The sequence below is a fragment of the Haplochromis burtoni genome, unplaced genomic scaffold, assembly GCF_018398535.1.
Source record: "Haplochromis burtoni strain Fernald_Lab_line unplaced genomic scaffold, NCSU_Asbu1 Contig_551, whole genome shotgun sequence".
Classification (NCBI taxonomy): domain Eukaryota; kingdom Metazoa; phylum Chordata; class Actinopteri; order Cichliformes; family Cichlidae; genus Haplochromis; species Haplochromis burtoni.
Genome location: NW_024582912.1, coordinates 209,235 through 231,886, shown reverse-complemented (window position 1 = coordinate 231,886; position 22,652 = coordinate 209,235). Strand labels below are relative to the sequence as shown.

General features: G+C 40.8%; 1 protein-coding gene across 1 annotated transcript in view; it reads left to right on the top strand.

The window, feature by feature from the left end:
- Positions 1 to 22,652, top strand: part of ca10a (carbonic anhydrase Xa) — a 286,633-nt gene that overhangs the window by 85,185 nt on the left and 178,796 nt on the right. Inside the window, exon 2 of the mRNA XM_005947809.3 lies at positions 12,315 to 12,457. Within this exon, the coding sequence (XP_005947871.3) occupies positions 12,315 to 12,457 (143 nt within the window). The remainder of the gene's footprint in view (positions 1 to 12,314; positions 12,458 to 22,652) is intronic.

Below are 22,652 nucleotides of genomic sequence, written 5' to 3'. Positions count from 1 at the left end.
AGGGGTTAATACACTGGAAAGACATTTACACCTACTGGAAATTTCCAGTTTTCACTTAATAATGTGTCACATATTGTTAGAATGTTAATTTATTTGAAAGGACGAAAGGCTTGATTTCACAGATTTTTTTTAACCACTGTGACAATCTGGCATCTCTGTCTGTACTTAGAGGAATCATTCCCATTGACTTACTCATAAATCTGTTTAGACAGCCTTTTTTTCTGAACTTTTAGGTGACACTTCCTAACCAGTACTCTCTAATGTCTCTTCTTTACTTTGAGTAGTCCACTGAGTAGTCCACATCCTCTTCTACTGTTTCATCCATCGCCTAGCTTCAGTTTACCCTTATATTTTATGTTATTCCACTCCTGAGAGTGAAAGCCTCTCCTGGCCGCCAGCTTGTATATCCCAAACCATTAACAATATGACAGGAAGCATTATCTTGACTGGCATGTTTATTGTTCTGTTGACTGGGCAGTGCTAATGAGGCACTCGCACACTGCTGGGCCAGCAGGATTATCCCAGCATCACAGGACAAGCACAAACACGACCCGCTGTCACTGACCATTTCCCTCGACAGCCAGACACACATGAACACCCACTGTAATCACAATGCCTTCAGGTGTTCACACAACAAGCTCTAAGTCTTGTGTTTAAAAGCTGTAAATTCTGTTTCTAAATGCATTTAAGCAGAATGTATTTTAAATTTTAAATTATTTTCTTTTAATTAAAAAGTTAAATGCTGGAGAGCCAGATATTAACAAGCGATTTCGGCATTTGGCATACTTCATGTGATGGAACCACTACAGTGGGGTATGATCGGAATGGGGGGTGAATGGGTATCCCAGAAGGTAATAATGAAGAGAAATGACCACCCACCGTATAGCCAGGTACTCCTCTGCTAGATTATACCTGGCCTTTTGCTCCAACAGTTTTCGGGTGATGTATACTAACAAGGTGGTCGACCTGAGCAATCCATTGTCACCCTTTGTCACCCAGTGAAAATTGTCTTAGCCTAGCCCTTCTGTTGTACAGGCACTGCTGACGTTCCTGGGCCTGGAACAAATTCTCCCATGACAACCTCCCCACTGTATGTAGCTTTGCCCTTAGGTCCAGAACGTATTGAATTTCATTCTTAGCTAGACTTGGATCTTCCACTCAGTTTTTTCTTTAATTAGGTCCAACAACCACTTTGGCTTCCTGCCAAACACTAATTCAAAGGGGGGAAATCCTGTGGAGGCCTGGGGCACCTCCTACACTGCAAAACAACAGACGGTCTAGTGAGCAATCCCAATTGCATTCAACTTCAGCATTCATTTTCACCTAGGCTTGGACCTTCCAACCATTTTTTTTATTTTAAAAATCCCAACACCATTTGGTTAAAAGGTTAATATGGAAATCAAAAAATAAAATTTCACATTCACTCAGACTGGATCACAATTTGTTGAACCTTTTTTTTGTTTTGTTTTGTTTTTCAGAAGCATTACAAAGCATTCGTTTTTGGCTAACTAAGTTTTAAATAGTATAGCAAGGCGCACACATACTTATAAAAATCCATACTGAATATCTGTGCACATCTGCCATATTATTGTGGCGAGGCATAGATTCAGAAATATGGTATAAATCTATTTCTAAAGTGTAACCATCGGTACAGCATCGGTAAAACTCTGACCCTCCTAAAACTTATTAATAATTCTGATTCATGATGAGATTCGATAAGTATACCTTGAGCAAAAATCTATGTATAGATGGGTTTTTGCACTTGTAAAATTGTAATTGTAAAAGTAAATTTATTTAAAAAAATAATTTTTAGTACAAAGACTTCCCTTCCCCCTACAAAATTTTGAACATGGTAACAAATCTAGTCGATTTGTAGTTAACCAGTTAAAAATAAAGGAAGAAAAAATAAATATATGTGCCATTAATTACTTATTTTGAACACACAGTATATGAACCTGAAAGAATAAACAACACTTTTATGGACTTTTATAAAACTTTATATTCACCACAGATAAACCCATCAAACAAACAAAATTGATAAATTTCTTGACAACATAACCATTCCGAAATTACCAGACAGTCAAGCAATGGCACTGGATTCAACACTGATGTAACCCGTCTGTAAGTTACGCCTGTCAGTGCGTTGTGTTCTGGTAAGCAAGAGGCAGGAGACACCACTGGGTTTTTGGGTTCTTTACTGCACATCTGCAACACAGGAATACAGGTCTTGTGCGCCTGCCAGGACACCTCTCCTCCGGCCATGTTGAAAGGAGCTGTGCCTGCAGCTTTATTAACGCTACAATAATATAATAAATCAAATACAACAATTTGTTTTAAAATATTAACTTAAACTCTCAAATGAAATAATTCAAAAACAAATAAACAATCAGACAAATACAATTTAATAACCAGGACCCAATATTTTGGTGCTAATAGTTCAAATCTTATACTTAAGTACAATCGTATTATTAAACACCATCCAACAGGCAATATAACACTGTACCAGAAAAACAATGAATGAAGGACTGCATCCCCAAAACATAGAAAACATCTCCTTACCTGCAACACAGGAATACAGGTCTGATCTGTGTGTGTCATGCGCCTGCCAGGACACCTCTCCTGACGAAGGAAAACAGTGCATGCTGTTAAAAAAAATACTGCAGCGATTCCTTTCACCTGCCGCTAGCGACCAGGGTAACTCAGCATGCTAACATTACTGCTGCGTTCTCGGCTAAAGCTCATTAAAAACTTAAATTAGCAAATTCCGCCCTCCACAAAACTTACACCGAACGAGTCTCTCAGTAACAGACAAAAACTCGGCGGTTCAGCTATATTCGCATTGCAGCTTGTGGTCTTAACACACTTTAATTAGCTGAGAGCAGCATGGCGGTGACTTACCTCCGGCCATATTGAAAGGAGCTGTGACCGGGGCACACATGCACCCGCCTACGTCACACGCATTGCACACACACACGAACACACACAGACTCAGATTACACAGGCAGAAGATTAAAATGCAAAATGAAATATTTAATTTAAATATGGGTAAAATTCACAAGTTTTTAACAAATATGTTAGATTCGCCCCCCCTCAATTTCACCAAAATCACTACACATATAAACGGTACGGCAATACCAAGAGGCACATCGATGCTGAACTGCCATCACCTCCGGACCAGGCAACCCGAGGATCTTATCCCATAGTTCAGTTAAAAAATTATCTGTAAACAAATTAAAAGAAGTTGGATAGGTTCTTCAGGCCTCCAACCCTTTTAGAACACAAAGGTGCAGCCTACACCTCATCAAACGTGATCCCCCAAAGACACACTGGACGGGCGTCATGATGCCCCAAGTAAATACACATTCATAATATACAATGGGGTGACTGGGAAACGGTCTATGCCAGAGACCAAGCCTTCTGTGGTGGTATCAAGTCCCAGACGGTAGGTTTCTGGACCATGTTCTCTATCAGCCTGTTGACTGACTTGACCACCCGACCTGCTCTGGTACCCACTATGCCTCGAACAGTAGCATGGTCAGGGTCATGTCTTGGCAAGTTGGATGGCTGACCAGAGATCTGATTCATGTCTGAGTCAAAAACAGGAACAGTCCGTGGAACGACAGTGTCCCCATGACAGGCAGCTGGAGGAGAAACTGCGCCAGACCGTATCACATCAGAGGTAGTGGAACAGTCAAACGGAGAAGGAAGAACAAAGTGCTGGGTCTGAGCAGAAGGACACTGAGATCCCCCTCACTGGAGAAACCGTCCAGGGACTGACTTCCCAATGAATCCTGAACAGGAAGGAAACTCACGTCCAACAGAAAGTTTCTGTGTACGACCTTACTCTGGCCTGAAGAGTCACTGATCTTGTAGATGCGGGTCCTGGAATGCTTCTCCACAACCGTATAAACCCTTCTGTGGCCATTCCTGTTTGGCTCTGAGAGGGAGAGCTCGTAACATATTGCCAAGTGTGCGGTTAAACCGCTCTGTGCCACCATTGCCCATAGGGTGATAAGCAGTAGTGTGGGACTTGGCAACGCCAGAAATCTGCAGAAGCTCAGACAACAGCTCACTCTCAAAGCTGGGACCTTGGTCTGAGTGAATACGCTCAGGGAAATCATAGACACAAAAAACAAAGTCCCACAACTTTCTGGCAACCTGCTTTGCAGTCTGATTCTTCCATGGGAAAGCAAAGGCCATCTTCGTGAAGTGGTCAGTCGCCACAAGCACATCAACAGAGTGCTTCTTTCTGTCCTCTGCTGACCAGAAGTCGATGCAGACGAGCTCCATGGGAGCAGAGGTCTTAATGCTCTCTAATGGGGCTCGTGCTGCAGGCTCTGGAGTCTTGGCGAGTATGCACCTCCCACAGCACCGAACATGCTCCTTCACATCCCTCTCCATGTTGGGCCAGAAAAAACGTTGTCTTGCTAAATGGAGGGTCCGAGCTTGACCCTGGTGCTCTGCCAAATCATGGACACCTTTCAAGGCCTGAGCCTGTAAATTCGCTGGCAACACCAACTGGAGTCTCTTTGTTTTGTTCACAGGGTCTCTTGTCTCCCTGTAGAGAATCCCATCCCGAACCTTGAGCTTCTCCCAGTGTTTCAATAGGGCTAGTGCCCTGGAATCCATATCATGTCTCTCACGTCTGGAAGGGCGCCTCCTGTGGGCTACAAGTGGTAGGACATTAGAGATGGTTGGATCCAGCTCATGCAAGCTAAGTGATGGCAATACATCACGGCGAACCAGTTGCAGCTGCTGAACAAGGTGAAGAAGGGAAGCAGCCCTGTTCTCCGCAGCGGTTTCCTAGTGACCATGGTGAAGCAAGGTAACCTTGACTTCTGACGACCTGTAGGATTCTGCTGAGGTCAGAGCTGGAGCATTTTGTTGGACAACCTGAAGATTTTGGACACTAAACCCGAAAGCGTCCTACAGCGCGCACACACGTGAACACACACAGACTCAGATTACACGGGCAGGAGATTAAATGCAAAATGAAATATTTAATTTTAAAAAAAGGTGTTTTGTGTGAAATTCAGAAGTATTTAACAAATATGTTACACTGACATTAGATTAACTCGAGGATGCCCTGAAAATGCCCAATAATAAGGCTCCAGATCCAGATGGATTTCTAGCAGAATTCTACAAAGAATTCTGGACAATTCCACAGATTGCTGCGGGAACTCAAGGAAAATGGCAGACTACCACCAAGTATGAGTTCTGCCAACATTAGTCTCCTGCTAAAACCAGACAAAGACCCTATATTTCACACCAGCTATTGTCCAATATCCCTTATTAATGTGGGCCTTAAAATAACATGCAAAGCTCTCTCAAAGAGAGTAGAGAAGATAACCCCCCATATAACACATCCTGACCAAACTGGTTTCATTAAATGTAGGCACCCATCAACAAATACATGTGGATTACTTAATTTGGTAGACTATCCATTTTGTCAAAACATTGAAACCACAATATTGTCTCTAGCTGCAGAAAAAGCCTTTGATAGAGTTAACTGGAAATTTTTAATTTGCAACTTTACACAAATTGGTCTTGGAAACTCTTTCATAAACTGGTTAAAAATATTATATAATTCCCCAACAGCTTGTGTCAGAACAAATGACCAAACATCCTCCAGCTTATGTCTCCAGAGGGGCACCAGACAGGGATGCCCACTCTCCCCTTTTTATCAAACTACTAGCAGCAGGAATTCACAGGCTATAGCGATTAAGAGCATAAAATGCAAGAGTGTAGAAGATAAGATCAGTCTTTATGCAGATGATGTGTTACTTTTTGTCCAACACTCACAAACCACACTCTCTGAGGTAATTACATTAATAAACTCTTTTTCAAGAGTTTCAGATTATTCGATAAGATGGTTAAAATCTGGAGTTCTTCCAATTAATTGCTACTTCCATAATTATTCTTCTACCCCACTGCAATCGGGAAATATTAAATATTTAGGTATTAATGCCTGTCCTAAGCTTGCAGATTTAACAAAATTAAAATCACATCCCACTTTTAAAGAAAGTAGAAGACAATCTGGCTAGATGGAAATCTCTACCCATATCACTCATGGGAAGAGTCACTTTAATACAAATGATCGTCTTATTATTTATTATAATAATATTATTTATTATTTGGTCTTATTATTTATTTATTTTCAATGATCCCAAGTAAACCGTCATCAGACTGGTTTAGATCTCTGGAATCGTTTATTTCAAAATTCCTTCCTAAATCCCACTTATTAGCTTAAAATGCTACAAAGGATAAAGGACTAGATCCGCCTAATTTTCACCACTATTGTAGCCAACAGGCTACAATTCATCTCAGGATGATTTGTACCACCTGTGTGAACACTTCTGTTTGTATAAGGTGATAAGGTTTCTCCATGTAACTGTCTAATAGTAGGTAGGTGTGGGGAGCCATAGCCCTGCCTCCCAAGACATGACACAGTCATGGTGGAGATCCAGGCCCCAGACATCTAGAGGCCCCCCAGAACACGAGAGCCCAAGCAGGACCACTGCAGGGGCAGTCGCACCACTCAACCGCCAGGGCTGAACCAGTACATACCTGAGCACCCAGACCTGGACACAGAGAACCACCAACACACCAGTAGGATGGGGGCATCAGCCACTGCTATCCACAGCCATCTCAGGCCCCCAAACGCCTGGCTGAGATATTCCAAGAGAGGTGGAGTCTAAGACCAAATGTCACACATAAACACAATCATGTGTGAGGTCATGCATTCCAATCCTAATGCACACTTGGTGGAGAAAAGCAGACTACCCCCGGTCCTGCAGCAGCAGGGAAACCCACCGGCCCAGACCTCAACCAGATGGCCAGCTCCTCCTCCCGGCCCCCCGTCCCAGATGGCGATCAGAGGGGGTGTGTGAAGACCCCATACCTCACTCTGCCCGCTCATATCTTGTGTTGATGCCGTGCTGTTCTAAAGTATTTAAACACAGGAGGGGCATGGTGCCAGCTGGTATCAGCACGGACCCTTGATTTCTGCTGTATTTGAAATACAGAGGTGGGCACCGGCACCAGAGGTGGGGCTGAATAAACAGACCGTCTGGAAGTCTTTTAGTGTGCCCACCCCCGAGGCCCTATATGTATGTGTCACAAGAGAGTTCAAGTAATGCAAGTGTCTAAGTTGTGGAATAAAATTGAGGCACAGGTGGCCAGGAGGGGACAGAGGAGGAATGCTTCCCCTCTACCTCAGTGACGTACCTGTAACTTAAGGTCCCTCATGTGTGGTGGTGTGATGGAGCAAGAGAGGCAATTAGGGATGGGGAGGAAAGGTTTCCATTCCCCGTAATTCACCAAAGGCAGAAGCCGCGGGCCCCTCCAGACTACCAGCTCAGACTTTCCTCCAGCCCCGCCACACGCAGCTGCCAGAAAAACACCTCCCAAGGGCCACCAGAGCCCCATTCAGGTGTTGGTATTCTAAAAACCTCTTCTTGTTAATCCCATACTGTATAACTGATCTGTCACACGGAATAAAGTCTGTTCCTTCGAATATATGTTCATAGTATTCAATTACTTTACAACTCCAGTCTGGGAAGTTAATCATATTGTTCTGTAGTAGGTCTTGTCTGTTCTAATTGTAACAAGTTAAAAGTGGAAAAAAATGAATAAAAATAAAATAAAGATCAAATAAACAATGACAATCAAGTTGACCTGTATAGCAAAAGCCGTAATGGTCCACTGGGGTATTTTGGGGCATGTTGGGCATTTTGGTAAGGTAAGACAGCTTTTTCTAAATAGGAACTAAGTTGTTCTGCTCATTAAAATGACCACATGCCACTGAAAAAGAAAACTGTAATTTTACCCTGCAGAGCACACAACCAGTAAGTTTGTTTGTCTCACTTTGGTATATGCCTATTCTGAATCAAACTAAAAGTTGTTATATATTCTAGTCATACACCCTGTGTTCTTTCATCTTTTTTTGCTTGCTTGGTTCCTAAAACAAAAATGTAGCAGCTCCGGTAACATATCGAAAAAGGTATGTGGCAGCAAGTACAGCATATGTTATATATGTCATATGTGACATATGTTAAATTTATCAAACTAACACCTTTACGTTTTCCGATCGCTTGAATAGCTGAAAACACTGGAAATTACTTTGTGATGTCTCCACAGGAATAGGACAATTGAGTTGATGACTAATATAATTCATGTAATTGTTGGCTTTGATAGTATAATTGGATTTTTTAACTGTGAGATTGTAATGTGTATGTAAATTTGTCAGACAAATGACTGTGCTGAGAATTCAGATGCATGTAAAAATAAATTATGACTTAGAGAGAAGGTCGGAAGGCACAGAGTGTCCCATTCCTGTTCGATTTAAAACTTGGAATAAATATTCTGGGGACATGTGACATTAGCATTAATATGTCTTAAAGTGGTACAATATGGGACCATTAATGTTTACCTAATGTGAAGGGATTTGCTGGTGCTCTAAAAGTCTTTAAACTCCCCTTTCTCCATATTCAACAGAAAGGCTTGAGATTCTTCTTTCTAATCTGACTACATTTTAATTGCAGTGTTGAACAGTACAACAATGCTAATGAGATTTAAAATTTCTACAACATGAACAAAAAAATAAAGTAGTCTGGAATATCATTAACCCAGAATGATCACTCAAGTGATTTTAAGCAATCTGAAACATATTACTCATATTCAGCACAATTTATTTTGGTCCAATCTTTGCTTGAACTTAGGTATTAAATGTAGTCTTATAAATAGGATGTTATTTAACCTATTTGAAGATAAGGTCCCAAGGCTGGCTCAGCAGACACTGGTATAGTAAGTATACTGTTTGTTAGGTCCTTGAATTTTTGAGAAGCAGAGCTCCCAATCAATTATATTTCTTTCTTACTTACATTCACAGTAGAGGCTCCTCATCCATCCACCCACACCTTCACTATATGTTGAGATTATGGCTCTGTAAGAATGTCCCCTTTATTCTTATCCTGTTATGATCGTAAGTGTTGTTGTAAAAGGGACTGTCATGTAAATATAACCAGTGGGCTCGTTCTGTTTGTCTTATTGTGGAAAAATGTATAAAACCGGCTGTAATTCCTAAACAGTCAATGTTTCTGTTGCTGAAAATCTGCCCTTCAATTACACCATGCTCAATTCAATAAACAGATAGATTACATTAATTGAACACATAATGTTATCAGGTTCTAGTTAAGTTTCATTCAAAACATATGTACTTATGCAATTGAATTATATATTATTTTATATTTTTTGGAAATTAAATGTTCATTGATCAGTATGGCTACAGTTATGCTTAAGATCACTTTGAAACAACATCCAGACTCAGTTCCTGACTGGCTATATGATAACAGTGTGGTGCTGACTGGGCTACAGGCAGAAGTCACAGCATACTCTGAGCACTCTGGAAAAATATGAATGAAACTAAACCACACCAGAATAAACTAGTGGATATAAATCCTGTGTAGATACACTATGCCACTAAACTTGACCCCAAGTATAGTGTTGCGCATTACTCTAACCTTTACTTTGTCCTTACTCACTAGGTGGTAGCACGTTGCATCCTTTATTTATGTTGCAGAGATTGGTGGTTGAGTGTGATTTTCAATAGGCTCCATTTGTATATCAACTAGGACTAGAATTCCTATCACAGCAGTCTGTGGTTTATGCACCCTTGAGGATGCATAAGCCAGAGACCTTTTTGAAGACATTTACAGACCTCCTTGTATTTGGCTGCTTCAGTTCGGATTCAATCATCCTGTTCCTGATGATGGGAATGAATCCGACAGCATAATCCTGTCATTACTACAGCTATTTGACCCATTATTAATTTAAAAATGGTTTTTAGTCTAGCTTTGTATGTTCTTAATCCCATTTTTTCATCTCAGTCACCTCAGTTACTTGTGCTTGCCTGATGTGGGAAGTAATGAAGTAAATACTTTGCTACTGTACTTAAGTAGAATTTTCAAGTACCTTTACTTGAGTAGTTTTATTTTCAATGCTCTCTATATAATATGTCCATCTTTTATGTGTGGATATATATTAAAGTATATGAGAAAGTGTGTTAATAAAAATTATAAATCTTTGCAAAGCTCGTCATTTTAGAATTTGAATTTAAACTTTAGAATTTAGAAGCAATCAGCACTTAGGTTTTTCTATCAGATATCAAAAGCACACAGCAGTTAAAGCTTACTAATTAAATTTCTCTTACTGTGAGTTTGGCAGTTCTGTGTTATAAAAAATGCTCAAACTCATTGGCCAGTACTAGGAATGGGAGTTGATACGAACATAGTTATTCCGATTCCATTATTGGTATCACTTACCAATTCAGTTCCTTATTGAGTCTCATTAGGTTCTCTGGTTCCGCTTTGAAAGTTACCAAGCAGCATAAAGACATTACATTCGTGCAAGTTAATTACATGGTGTGTGGTCAAATGATTGCGCTTGTTGGAGGTTGGTGTAATCAGTGTTGGGGGCCAGTACTCAAAAAAAGTAATGTATTACACATATTATTCTGTTCTTAAGTAATGCAGTTCTTTACTTAATTGCTGGGGAAAATGTTTTTTTATACTATTGTGTTTCTCCATAAAATGATGTCAAGCACATTGTCTGATAACTGATTGTAAGAGTACAAACAGAGGCTGCAGGCTGACTGCTTATGTGATTTTCTCTGACAGAATTAAATAAAACCTGATGAAGGTCAAAGGTCGTCACTTGTATGTTGAACTACAAACTTGTCATCTGGAATTTTTTCACAGTTTTTTTACACATAGTGTGTTATTTACCATAAAGTGATTCAGAGTTATTCATACCAGAGTAACCAGAGAGGATCACATATTTTTAAATATATAACTTTCTACAGGACTGAATATAATATCTTTACGTAAAAGTCCGGAGCCTCTGGGGAGTATCTGAGTATTTATAACATTACACAAACCAAAGGTCTCATCACAGTGTTGATGGAATGCTGGGTTTATCCATCTCCTGGGGCGGGCCTACGGAGGAGTGCTGAAGATTTCCCTGTGAGGGAGCTGCTGGTGAAGATCACGAGTCCTGCTTAATCAATGCCATGAGCTTCAGTCTTCCTGGTGTTTCTTAATTGATGCCTCTTACAGCGGGTCAACAGAACTTATGGCACAGGACAGCTGTGATGAAAGAAAGGGAAGAAGTTTCTCCAAACCTCTGGACCCAGGAAACCCAGCTTGGTCCTGATGGTCTCCCTCACCAGTTTCTCTCCAGGGTGAATGTAGCTATATAATATGGACTCTATTATTAAATGAAAAGAACAAATTAGACTAAACTACTGAAACGTTCTGCTGCTGTTTTTAAAGTTTCCATGTTACTAGGCTGTAGAGATTTAAACAGTTTTCGATCCATTACACTCACAGTCTTATGTTAAAATCTCAAAGGACAGCATTATATTTTTGATATTAACAGTAACTCTGGGCCTCTGTAGAGTGTACAGCTGATCTCATCGCTGTCTAAAAATGGATAAAAAAAAAACATAAGTGTTGAATACTATTAAGATTAACAGGTGTGTAGCATCGCTAACTAGCTAGCAACAAGCCTCCAACACAGTGCATATGCTAGTGGCTAATCTAACTAACGAATTAACAACAGAGTGATTTTAGAACTATAAGATGATAAGCTGTGTGTCTTTTTTTATAACAGTGACATGGTTGTTTTTACCTTAATTTAACAAGTAGTCAGTCGCGGTAAACCAGCAAAAAACTCGAGCTGCCAGGCTTCGTAAAAAGTGTAGAGGGGCGTGTTTGCGGTCACGTCCAGCGGGTATGTGGGCGGGAGTTTTACACAGTCGCTCCACCTCAAGTCACTACTGCGCAAACTCTGGCTCCAAATTTGCAAGATGGCAGCCTCCACAAGCAGGATATTTTGGCTTCATTTTTGCACAATGGTAGGAGGCGGTGTTGCGTCGTCTTTTATACAGTCATTGGTACAGACAATTGCAAAGAGCCCAAGTTGTGTTAGTAGCATAATGCAGTTATTTCTGTGCTGAAACAACTGTAGTTTGCACTTTACCATCACACTCTCATCCTTTTGTAGAATAAAAATAAAAGCAAATGTCCATATCCATGCTGTAGACATCACTACTATTAAAGTGCAAATGTAACACATAAGTGGAATGAACAGGTAAGCAGACTAACAGCTCCAAATAAGTGAACTACTGGGATCCAGTTCTCAACAAGAATCAATTCTGAATTCCCATCCCTAGCCGTTACTGTGTGACCTCTGTGCAAAGGTCTCGCTATCTCATCAGTGCAGATGATCACCTGCTCTTGTATTTTGTGTTGCAGTGCCATCATTCTGGGGGCTGGTAAATTCAGCCTGGAACCTATGCTCAGTAGGGAAGAGGCAGTCGCCAGTGAACATCGAGACCAGCCACATGATCTTCGACCCCTTCCTTACACCCATAAAGCTGAACACTGGCAGACGCAAGGTAAAGAAGCATATGTTAATGTTTTTCTATGTTGTCTGCTTGATGGATGCTGGTGCTTTGTCGATTCTTTCTTTTGTATGCTCGTTGCACCTCTATGATGTCGCACTACATTCATCTAATGCTATTGTGTTGGTTTCTGTTGTACAACTTGACAAGGTGTGTGTCCCTGATCAGTGCTACCAACTGTTGTTTATGTTGGCAGACAATGCAAGCTCCTTAAGATAAAGTGCAGCTCACTTCATCCATTCAGGAATACACAACCCTTATGTTCTGGCTCAAGAAAAGCTGTGACTTTATCTTAAGAGCTTCACAGTTGATATCCTGCAGCCTAACAGTGCTTTAGTCAGTGGTTTCTCTTGTGATCTTCCCTGTACAGTGGTGTACAAGGACAGGACTCTTTTTGATCATGTGCCATATGACAGCAGCTAATTAAGAAGAATTCACAGATGGTGTGTTTTCAAAAATGCACACTTGCATTCTGAAATGAATGCTATGATTAGTTGTTATGTTTATATTCTAGCAGAGTACAGTGTTAGCCTTGGGCAGTGATAGTGCAAACGGGATGCATTGCAAATTATCACCTATGGTATACTGCTACAGTAGATGTCTTCATCTAACAGATCTCGAAATAAAGTGTTTTCCTTGATTTTTAATCATTTTAATTATTTAGAATCCATTGTAGATCCATCTGCAGACAGAGAAACAAGATAGGATTGGTTGTGAACCCTGTGATTACAATAGGCAGTTGCATTGTACATGTCTTGCAAAACTTATATGAGAAAGGAAATTGGTTGTGGTTATATGTTGTGGTTAATCAGTAAGGGGCAGGCAACCCTGAGACTTTCCTAACCAAATGAACTTAAATACATAACATCCAGGTGTAATCTAGTTTTAATATAATATAAAAACTAATTGCTAACATAATGTGATGCTTATGAGTAGGGATGGGTATCGAAACCCGGTTCTTGTTGAGAACCGGTTCCCACTGTTTCAATTCCTTGGAATTGTTTGCCATTTTTGCAAACGATTCCCTTATCGATTCCAGTCGCCCCGAATGACGTCACCACGTTGCGGAGCGTCATTTACCTGGCAGGAAACATGGCGGCTCAAACGCTCAAAAGTTTGGTTATACTTTACGAGAACGGATGACAACAGGGCAACTTGCAATACTTGCAAAGTAGATATTTCATTTAAGGGAGGAAACACTACGAATATGCAAAAGCATTTGCTCACAAAACACGCGATGACCTTAAATGAATGTCGTGCAAGGCTCGCAAAATTTCAAAATCTCTGGTAGCCCTTCGGGCAGGCATTCTTCAGTTTTTGGTAGCCCAAAATAAATTTAAGGAGCCCGAATAAAAAAGAAAGCAATTTTTTAATGTTTTGTTTCCATTACAATATTATACATTAAAGTATAATATTGTAATGGAAACAAAAATTAATCAAAAAAATTGTTAAAATAAAAATCACAACAACTGTATAAAAATTACAATCATCAACTCAAATACTTGGTTCAAATTGAACAGAAATTTCTATGAACTTGTAAGAACTGTGTAGGACATGAATCAGTCTGTGTCAGATCCTGAATCTGAAATTTCCACTGAAGTCACGGGTAAGTGGAACCAAGATCTAGGCCATTTGCTTTTTGAAGTTTGCAAAGACTGCTAAATTTTGCCAATGGTAGTTCACTTTTGCAATATAGCACGCTGTTCTAAACAGCTTTTTCAGGAGTTCTTGTTGTGCTTGGTTTATTTTTAGTATGTTTTTTGCAATTGGTGTTTGTTCCTGGAAAGATACTGCAGACTGGGCAATAATGCATTTCTTGCATTTCTCATGGGTTCTGATGCGGTCTTTCTTAAAACTACTAGTCCCAGTAACAAAGGCGCTTGTCGACTCAGAAATCAAATGAAACTCACAACACACCTGGCAGAACATCATGTTATTTAGCTCGTCATATTCCAGCCACAGAAATTCTTTTGTCCATGAAACCAAAAAAGCTGCGCTTTCTTTTTGCCTCATAGTCTGATTTGTCATAACTTTTCCGTTTTGTGGTAAGCTTTTCTTTGGCTGCCCCTTCTTCACCCTGACCTGTCTTATTTGGCTCAGCAGAACTAAAATACCAGCGTAAATCCTGCTGCTTTTACACACGTACTTACATAACGGTCAGCGATTCTTTGCGCACTCAACCTCTCACATGTTTAAGCTTGCTGCGAGAGATTTCACTTGTCGCGTTTGAACAGTAAGCTAATGAGTGATAAGACGAAGTCAGAGGAAATGGTGCGCAATTAATCGTCACTCACCAATCAGTGCTGCTGCTCTCTACACACCATTCGCGCGATCGCAAAATGAAAGTGAAAGCAAAAAACAAGCGCAAATTCAAAAGCGATTTCAATATGTCACATATTGACAGTGGCTCATCGATGCCAATGACATAATTACTCAGCTACATTGGCGAAAGAATGCAAAAGCATAGACATATATTTTCCTTCCTATGATAGCCCGACGGGCAGGGCTGAGTTAGATTTTGGTAGCCCGACTGGAAAAATCGCTAGCCCCGGGACGTCGGGCTAGCGATTTTGCGAGCCCTGTCGTGTTTTTAATTCCGCTCCGGACTCGTGAATCTCAACCCAGCAGCAGCGGTAACTTTGCACGTCCTCTCCCGTTAATGCGGCAGGTAAATAATCAACTAACAGTGCATATTATGTTAGCGCGATCTGCCTTATTACAAAACCTGCCATTACTGTGCATTTAGGTGACCATGATGAGAGAGACAGAGTCTGGCTCAGATGCTGGCAGTTCTCGCTGCAGTCTACCGGTAGCGTCTCCTTTCAGGCCAGGATAGACGAATGTCACCGAGCAGTGACTAAGTTTGTGGGGTGGCTGTAGCTCAGGTGGCAGAGCAGGTCAGCCACTAATCAGAAGGTCGGTGGTTCGATCCCAGGCTGCCTCCTGGCTGCATGCCAAATATCCTTGGGCAAGATACTAACCCCGTGTTTGCCTACTGGTGGTGGTCAGAGGGCCCGGTGGCGCCAGTGTCCGGCAGCCTCGCCTCTGTCAGTGCGCCCCAGGGCAGCTGTGGCTACAATGTAGCTGCCATCGCCAGTGTGTGAATGGGTGAATGACTGAATGTAGTGTGAAGCGCTTTGGGGTCCTTAGGGACTAGAAAAGCGCTATACAAATGCAGGCCATTTACCATTTAAAAGGCTTACACCCTTTTGCCACTAGTGATGTGTCGGTCACGAACAAAATGGCTCTTAGAGCCGTATCTTTGACGTGAACGACGCGAGCCGGCTCCTTATCGCGAGCCGTGGGTTTTTTTTCTTTCTCTCACCCTCTCTCGCGCTTTTTTCCCCGCTTCACTCCGCATGCGAGCCTTGTGCTTTGAGCTGGGAAGAGGGGGGAGGGGCGGTAGTTACACTCGCAGTAGCACAGGAACAGAGCGGGAGGGAGAGAGAGAAAGAGCCAGAGACAACAACATCACATTAGAAAGGTATAGTAGCAATTGAATAAAGGATTCAGAAAGTTTATTCATGCAGGTCCATATGACAGAGAATGTGCATCTTCTTTTTGTTTTCATATTTTAATTTATATTTAATTGTGTTGTGGTTTGCAGTGTTTTGTGTTGTTTCACTTTAAATTTGTTTAAAAGGAAAAAGCTGAAAATTGAAATAGTTAAAAGTTGAACTGTGAATAGTTCGTTTTTGTATTATATGATTTATTTATACATTTTATGTGGAGTGAATAAATACCTGGTGCTGCAAGCCTCAGTCTGCCTGGCAATGACCCTCCTTGGACTGAGAAAAACCTCACCTGCATCTGTAACTGTCCCAAGCTTGGCTGGAAAATCTACTCAAAAAAGTTGCGTTTGCTCCCCAAAAATGCAGACGTGAAGGTAGCAAATGATTGTTCATCCTGTTAAATGCCAGCACACCCTAAGCAACGCATTAGGCAAACTGCTTGCTTTAACTGCCTGTAGTGTATTTTTTTTAGCTGTTTCCAGTCTTCTTCTGGGAGGTGTTGGGCTCTGCTAGGGCTTTGTCAGTGTTTCTGTTTAGAATTTTTCACAATTTTTAGACACAGCAAAGGAGCAGAGGGTTTCGGGTGTGGTGGAGTCAAAATATGTGGTTCGGTTGGCTTCACTGAGCAATTACTTCATTGTACTAGGGTGGTTTGCTGCTTAATGTGAAGCAGCTGACATGAGAATTAGCACTCCCAACTGCAACGAGTTGCTACCCAAAGTGGCAGAGGTTAACTATCTGTTAGAAATGAAATGATTCTCTTATGAAGTGAGACACACAGAGTAGTGAGTTCCAATGCGTGTATTTACTTGCAAGGAAGCAAATGTCTATACGAGTGCTTGCTGGGGCAATCCGGTGACTTTCATTTATACACTTCATCCAGTGTTATCCTGGGAACAGATATGTGTGTGATGCACTTATAGAGAAACAGTTAGCTACATGATAACAGATAGCAGAGGGGGCACAACAAGGTCTGAGAAATAGACATATTAGAGGAACAGAGCAATAGAGATTCATTCCTTTAGCTGTAAAGAGTTTTAATTTTAAAGAGTGTTGCTTAGCTTTAATCATTTTTCTATCATTCCCTCCTGTTTATGCTACACTCCTACATCATAGTTTACAATATGCAATGTATTGTTTTTCTGCTAATACATCAGGCTTATCTCGCTCCGGTCATTATTGCTTTACACTTCCGTACTGTCCGCAGTGTCATTATAAGCCCTATTTACATCCTGCATATCCCCCACCTTCTCTGCCAGTAACACATCTAAAACTATACTACTCTGTCTTCAGAAAAGTTGCACAGGTTTCTTTCCTTTCAGAGGGGAGTCTAGCTGTCAGTTTATGATCCACCACACATTAGCCCTTCTGGTGGTGTGGTTTACAAACCAGTCCTGTTGTAAGGGGAAGTGGCTCATGTCATGTCATTGGTGACATTGCACCAGCTTAGGTCATGCAGGTACTGGCCTTGTCCATTCCTTTAAAAACAGGTGAAATTTCCATGATAACCTTTAGCATTAAGAGGGGGTTGGGGTTTTACAGGTGGGCGCAAATAATCAAGAGATTTACTGATCTCCTTGAGGGGCAGTGAAGTGCTTCTAAACAACTGCTGGACCATTACCTGATCTCAGTCGAAAAGGTGATGTAACCAAGGTTTGCCTAGCAGGTGCACACAACACACCTAGAAACATTAGCTTTGGAGGCAGTCCGAAACACAATTTATTTTTGTCAGTGTAACCTGTCTCTATTTCTAATAGCTCTTCAGCATTTGTTATGTTTAGGGTCATTTCTCATGTGAGGTATGTGCTATGTACTGGAGTGTTAGTTTGGGGTGGGAAATGTTAGCCACCATTACATTTATTTTATAATACGTGCCTTATGAAATGGGAGAGTTCTGTTTCTACTTCCTACTTGGAGAATGGCTCTAGTTCAGGTATACATCAGGTATACCATATCAGGTATACCAAAGAAATATCTTATAGAGGTAAGCACCTCTATAAGATATTTTTTTGGGGCTTGACATTTTTTTTCGTAATTTGTAAAGGTTTCATTTATTATAGATACCTCCTCCTACTGAAACATGACTAGGCCAATGGCTATGTATCTAAATAAGCTTTGGTTCTATGTATTTCCCTTCAAAAAACATCAAAGATCTGGGGTCATCAAAACACCTTTCCTTTCCCAAAATGTGAAAAACTGCAAGGAAAACAAAGTCTAACATGGTTTCTCCATTTAAACCCTGTTCTGCAGTATTTAGCTGTCGCAAGCCTAACTTTCTGAGACTTTCTTGTCCAAAAAAACCCCTTATTAAAACCATTTGATAATTAAAGAATTTATTTCTAAATTTAAGAGCTTTCAGACCACCAGGTATGGATGAACAGTATCAAATGCAACTGAAATCAACAAATAGAATCACATGATAAGCTTTTGCTTGGAAAGAGTAATGCTGGCAGATTTCTTTCATTTACCACAGCCGTATTTTGTTAAAATGTAGAAAGACATAATGTTTAAAGTAAATTTCTGTATACTGGCATAAATTGGAGGTTCACTGGTCTGGGACAAATAAGATCAAAATGGCCTGTGTGTGCCCCGTGATTTAAAATAAGTTTAACATCCCTGGTGTCGACAGTTAACTTTCTCTTTTTTGCCCATTCGAGAACTTCTGTTAATGCAGTTAAATCAGAGAATTGCACAGGGAGATGACATGGCCATGTGTGGGCAGTAATTGTATCTGTTAACATAACCACTGCAAACCCACTAGCATTAGTGCCGTCTGTTTTGTTTTTTTCTCCTTAAGCCATCAACAAATGAGTGTAAACTCATTTGTCAACGGTGTGCCAGCACAAGTGAGTATTCTTTTTTTTAAATATACGTTTTTAGATTAATGAATCAATCAGAGGTGTGGACTCAAGTCACATGACTTGGACTCGAGTCATTAATTTTATGACTTTAGACTTGACTTGAAAAAATGTTCTAAACTTGTGACTTGACTTGGACTTTTACACCAATGACCTGGGACTTGAATTGGACTTGAACCGGTTTACTTGAAAAGACTTGATATTTCACCCCAAATATAAAATTTAACATGCATATTATATAGAGATTGAAAATGCGACGTCTTTCAGGGGTAAACCGCAAAGGATTCTGGGAACTCGTGGCAAGAGGTACTAGCGCACGCAGGCTTTCAATTGAAATCAGTTATACAGCGATAAAAAGAAACACAAAAATGTCAAGAAGCTGTTGTATTATTAACTGCAATAGCCGGTCGCATGACAGCCACGGGAAGCCGACGGGTAAAGAGATCGGTTGTTATCGGATTACGTCGTTGAAGAGAAATTGTTCGAGCCATGTTTCCGAAGTAACAAAGAGGCGACGGATGGCCTGGATTGCAGCCATTCAAAGATCAAATATAACGTCCCAGAACACTCCAGCTCACAGGTTAGTCTGCTCCAAGCATTTACACGAAGGTCAGTGTTTTTTAGTAGTTAATACGTCATTTTCATAACATAATTGGTGATATAGGTTACAAGCAAGTCTGGCGCTGAACAGAAATTGTCGCGCTATGCTCCTTTGTTTATTGTGCATAAATAGTGAATTGTCCTGACACAATATTGCGTTTCGCTTCTGTTATTATGGTACATTGACAAAAACATATACTTTTATTCACAGGATAAAACAGTTGTTTTGTATCACTAATTGCCCAGTACGATTACAGCATACAGTATTATTGTCACTGCTACATTTCTGTGATGCTACCAGAAATTATTTCCACTCTAATTAATTACCGTTGAGCTCAAAGGTCCTATTAATAAACGGTTAACGAATGTGTATTTATGAGACGATTTGTGAGACTGGTAAACTTATGATACGTACGATGGTCTTTCGTTCTACACGGTGCATTTCAAGGTCCTGTACCCATCCGTCGGTAAACTGTACCTGGGCTTGTTGCAGTGACCTGAAGTTACTAAACTTCATGAGTGTATGCACTCACTCCAAGAACCGTATAATTATAAATATGCATATAAATATGCTACGATGAGATAGCTGACTTCATCTAACTAGCAAATGTTGTCCAGGCTACGTTGGTGATGCAGTTTTTTTTAATGTGTATGATATTTTTGTCATGCGATTTTAAAGCCGGTCCTACAACCGCATCCAAGAATAACATGCAGCTTATCTCAGAACTGTCGGTGAAAATTATTCTTGGAGCTAGGTTTAATTGAGCTGCATTTTAAGAGGTGCAATTTCACAATTTGTGTATATTTTCTAAGTTCACTATTTTGTCATGTGTTGAGAAAAACACAGATTTTAAAATTACATGGTCTAATATTTACATTTAGCATAACTGCAACATTATTTTTTTATTTATTTTTTTTTTTTAAAGACTCGAAAGGACTTGAAATTCAAAGTTTCAGACTTGTGACTTGACTCGGACTTTTACACCAGTGACTTGAGACTCGACTCTGACTTGCCTGACATTACTTGAGACTTGACTTGAGACTTGACTTGAGACTTGAGGATAAAGACTTGAGACTTACTTGAGAGTTGCAAAACAATGACTTGGTCCCACCTCTGGAATCAATTACACAAAACCTAACGCTATGCCAGCTTCTAGCTTTACTCGACAGTGTGTGGAGTAAACCCGATGACACAAGCTCCTAAAAACCTAAATTAACAAAACAATTTTAAACTTTTACAACTTTGAGTAAAAGCAAAGTCGACTGAGCCCAAAAGCTGTTAGAAACCTGTGTGATTATTACAATAAATATAGCAATTTTTTCTCAGTATGTTAGAATTTTGCAGAAATGCTTCCAATGTTCCCATGTTTCACAAAGCCTTGCTTTGCCCATTATGGATCGGGCACAAAGAGAAAAGATATTTCCCACATAGCAGGCAGGTCTGGCTGGTGTCAAGCCGGCACTGCTGGCTGACTTCTGGCATGGTAAGTGGTATGTCATCCAAATACGGGCCAGATCTGGTGTAGATGGCACTGTTTATGTGATAGCATTCCATATCTGGCCTGATTATGGTTTGGTTTATGTGGCCCAGGCTTATAGAAAACAGGCCAGGCCCAGATCCGCCATCAAGCTGGCACTTCTGACTGACTGGTGTCATGGCAGGGTGTATGTCAACCAGATGTGGGCCAGGTCTGGCAATATGGCGCGATTTATGTTCCTAATTTGCTATTTTAGTTAGAAGACCCAAATGCCATGTTGCAATACTATACTGCTATGGTAGCCAACGTTTCAAATGCAGGTTTGACAGGTTTGTGAGTGTACACTTTATCCAAAACCTAGTGAGGGTTTACTCATGTTTATGTGGCTGCAGCTCAGTAGGTAGAGCAGGGCATCTACTGATCGGAAGGCTAGTGTTTCGATCCACTAACTGGCTCCTCACATCTGCATGTTAAGAGTGTGATAGAGCACAGTGTTCTATAGAGCACTTTGAGTAATCCAGGAGAGCAGAAAAGTGCTATATAAGAATCAGTCCATTCACTGTCTGAACAGAGTTTCGTCATGTTACTTTTGCACTATTATGTTCCAGCACATGTTGTTATTACATGGCTTGATTAAGGTACACATTAGGCTAACATTTGGGGCCAGAGCTGAAACTGTTCTGGGCCAGCACATGGCCAGCAGTGTGTCTGCAACTGGCCCATGGCTGCACACAACTTATACATGACCCACATACCACAAAGAATGGCGGCCCTTTGTTGGCCCAGATCAGGTTTGCCAAAGGTAATCCACACATGGGCACATTGTGTGGGTCAGACCCGGGCTATACCAATTTGGGTTACAGAAAAATACTTTCGGTGACAAATAATTTATAATGGTGTGTGGGTCTGACAAACATGAAGCTCAGGGAAACACCCCTCATTTACTGAGGATTTATGGGATTTCAGCAAAGTGGGTTTCCCTCTGTCGTGATAAGCATAACATCAAAAGGTTGTCAGTTTTGGTTTATCTCCTTTAAGTGCACTGCTTTTGTTGCTGAGTTTGTACAGTTTAACAAAGATACATATTCCACCAGTGATGGCAAAAATTGTTTGCCAGGGCAGCGTGGGAACAGCTCCCAGTCTGTGGCATTGTCACACATAACTGCAATCGCCCGAGGTCGCCCCATTTTCCTGTGTGTGGTTTAGACACATGTGGGACATCCAGTCGCTTGTAACATAGTTTACCAGTGTCTCTGAGTTTGCATGTCTGTGCGACCTGTGTCATCCCAATAACAAAGTTTCAACAGCAGTGTTGTGGATTTTTCTTTAACAAATTGCTTTTCATACTTTGTGTCAGGCCCCAGTGAATGTTTATAATACATGGTGCAGTGTATGTGAGCAGGGTCAAGTTCGTCTGCATTTTGTGGTGCCCTACATAGCGCTAGCTTATGCAAGGATTCCACAACACTGGCTAGTCCTGAGGTGCCTAACTCTACCAATAATTTGGTGTTGTTTCTGATGTGTACCACATGCACTGAGCCTTGTCTGTTCTTTGTGCATGCATTCCTCTCTGCGTAGGTACAGGACCAATTTTGCCATTAAGTCCCACCCTAGGAGGTTTATGGGACACAACTCCGAACACACCACCTGGTTGTTTTAGACAGAGGTATATGACCACCATCTTCCTTTGTGATTACAGTATAAGTAGTGCCACTGTCACAAAGAAAAGTTATTGGCTTAC